Source organism: Capsicum annuum, unplaced genomic scaffold (assembly GCF_002878395.1).
Source record: "Capsicum annuum cultivar UCD-10X-F1 unplaced genomic scaffold, UCD10Xv1.1 ctg70012, whole genome shotgun sequence".
In the NCBI taxonomy this organism is placed as follows: domain Eukaryota; kingdom Viridiplantae; phylum Streptophyta; class Magnoliopsida; order Solanales; family Solanaceae; genus Capsicum; species Capsicum annuum.
In genome coordinates, this window is record NW_025879708.1 from 129 (window position 1) to 3,033 (window position 2,905).

Below are 2,905 nucleotides of genomic sequence, written 5' to 3' on the forward strand. Positions count from 1 at the left end.
TAATTTGTACACAGACATTTAGATTAATTTGTATTATTATGATTGCTATATACTTTTTGCATAATTATATTGTGTTACTTTATATTCAATTTGTATTACCTTATATGTTATAACAATTTTTGCTCATTATGACTATTTTGTTACACTTCAGATCATGGTCCCTGAGAATTATAGCGAATTTATTGATATTCTGGCTTCTCTAGTGAAGGCAATATTATTTCTATGAGCAGAATCCATCATGCTATGAAGCGGATACTGGGAGTCTAATCCATTCTTGGCAAAATAATTCGACAGCTAGGTAAAAGAATGTCACTTAATTTTTCTCAATAGTCTTTTAGTAGCTTGGTTTTATCCTATATTGCTCGAGCATTGAAATATTTCTAATTGTTGTTATTAGACAGAATTTTGATATCTATAATACAATTGTATATTACTAAATATGGAAGAAGATACCTGTGTGGAGGTAGACCGTTTGGTGTTAGAGTATTTAAGTAATCTTCCTGATAGTAGTTGTTGGTATCATCCTCTGCAGAATCAAAACTAAGAAACTTTCTGCTTTTACCAGGAAATATGGAAATTAACATTTCATTTAGCTAATCAACATATTCATTTTTTCTAGCTAGGATAGCACGTTCAGTTATGTATTTTGCAGAATCAACATTTTTATCCAACTCCAAAAATATTTGCTCTATTAAAGCATTTGTTCCAGTACCATCACTCTTAGTTTCAATAGCTAATTGTTTTGGAAGTAGTACCAAATCATCTCTTATTGTAGGCTCCTCCCAGTTACCTATGCGTAGTAAGAGTTCACTAAATGATGAATCTGTTTTCGCCCTCATATTTCTTGTCAACTTAATCTTTTTCATCTGATGCCACAAGTACGACTTTACCAAACTTGCATTTACCATTTCAGTCCTTGTAGATTTTGGAATTACTGGTAATAACTGACAAAAATCACCTCCGAAAACCATTTCTTTCCCACCAAAGGGTGCGTCAATATCAAGTATATCTCTGAAGCTCCTATCAATTGTTTCAATTGTCCAATGGCTAGCCATAGGCTCTTCGTCCCAGATAATCATCTTGGTTTTTTTTTATCAATTCAGCTCCACCACTCTTCTTTGACATACGTGTGACTGTTGTATCAGTTGTCTAAAGCGGAATCTCAAATCTAGAATGAGCCGTATGACCTCTCGATAAAAGAGTTGATACTACACCACTTATTGCCATCGCTAATGCTATCATGCCCATAGATCTGATATTTGAAAGTAATGCACGATATAGGAACATTTTTCCGGTTCCTCCGGGTCCATCAACAAAGAATAATCTCGATTGGCCACATTCTAACATTTGCAATATAATCTTAAATGCTTGCACTTGTTCGGGATTTAGCTTTGTTTGTGCATTCAAATCTTCTGAAGGCACTATTATAGACTCTTCTTCCATTATTTCTCTACATTCTGATATAATTCCATCATCCATACTTTGTTCAAGTCTAGGTATTTCAGAATTTTTAATTCTCTTACCCATGCTCTCTAAGAAATGGTTTATGTTTTTCAGTGTGCATTAAAGTTCAGAAGTAGGAGAATTTTTGTGTATTCTCTTAAAATCTTCTGACATATTATCATAATATGTATCCCATAGCTTTCTAACATCCGTCGGATTACAATGAACCAATATTGTTGCAAATAAATTTCTAAGAGCCGATGGCATTTTGAAGACGACAGCTTCGCGTAAGCATTCAAAAATGTTGTCATCTGACTCGAGCAAACCTCTTTCTTTTGCAGCTTCTTTGAATGTGTCACACAACCTTTCATTAACAGTTAGCAAGTATTGAAACGAAATTAGTCCTTGTACGTGATTCAATAATAATCTCAAATAATACCTTTTGCCTTTTGCTGGATTAGTTGTGAATTAAAGTAGAAAAAGTAAATAAATAATATTTGAACAGTTACAAATATTAAGAGTGGCCGTGTTGAATTTCTTACTAATAGTAATTCGACCAATTACTGATCTTGTTTTTCTTTACGTCTAAATCTTACCCTGAGCGTTCCAAACATAGTACTCTGGAAAATCCTTGTATAAGTATTTACGCGCTTCGTTGTCTATTGGACATTTGTGAAAATACTCGGTGAGCATGGTTTTGAAGGCATATTCTCAGGCAACAACGTTTTCCAAATTTTGGTTGCTCTAATAGCACACTACAATGTGAAAAGACAATATTAAAAAGATTAACAAAATATTCCATACAACATAATTTTATGTATTTCTTTTCATGATAAATTCATAGCTAAAAATAGTTTATTACAATTTGAATTTTATGACTATTTTATCAGAAGGGTAATGATGTAGAATTCAGATAGCTTAAGGAGTCCTAATTGTTTACCTATTTGTTTATTTGGAAGATGTAGTTGAAGGTTGATGACCGGAGGCTGCATTTCACTTAGATCAAATTCATAAATTCTCCATAGTGCTTCTGGTGCAGCAACCCAACGTGCATCCTGAAAACTCTTAATTTCATCAACAGATTTTTCTCCATCATCTGATTTGATATAAACAACGCACCTATCATGTCCTTTATATATATACTTGTAAAGATACGTTATTGCTTTTACCCCTGCACAAGACTCAACATTGATATGACAATTATATCTACTCAGTAAATAAGAATTATATGGAACAGCCCATTGGTTATTCATTGTCATGCCTTGAACCTTTTCTTTCTTTCCATCATTTTGCCTCTTGTAAATAGGATAGCTATCCTTTTCTTATATTGATTTATTACTAAATGGTCGAGGATAATGACTCTTGTACTTACCATCTCTCATGCATGAATTTGTGGGATATTTTTTTCCACATGAACCATGCATCATATGTTTGATAACCAAGTCATGCAAATCTGGAAATT

The 2,905-nt window shown here is 33.0% G+C and overlaps 1 protein-coding gene across 1 annotated transcript; it reads right to left on the bottom strand.

Annotated features, from left to right (window-relative positions):
- Positions 1 to 453: 453 nt before the first annotated feature.
- Positions 454 to 1,079, bottom strand: LOC124894118 (ATP-dependent DNA helicase PIF2-like; the record flags this gene model as incomplete). The annotated part of the gene is made up of 2 exons (XM_047404876.1): positions 632 to 1,079; positions 454 to 526 (listed from the first exon to the last, which is right to left on the bottom strand). Coding segments are annotated over exons 1-2 (521 nt in total), but the record flags the coding sequence as incomplete, so codon positions are not given.
- Between the last annotated feature and the right edge of the window lie 1,826 nt (positions 1,080 to 2,905).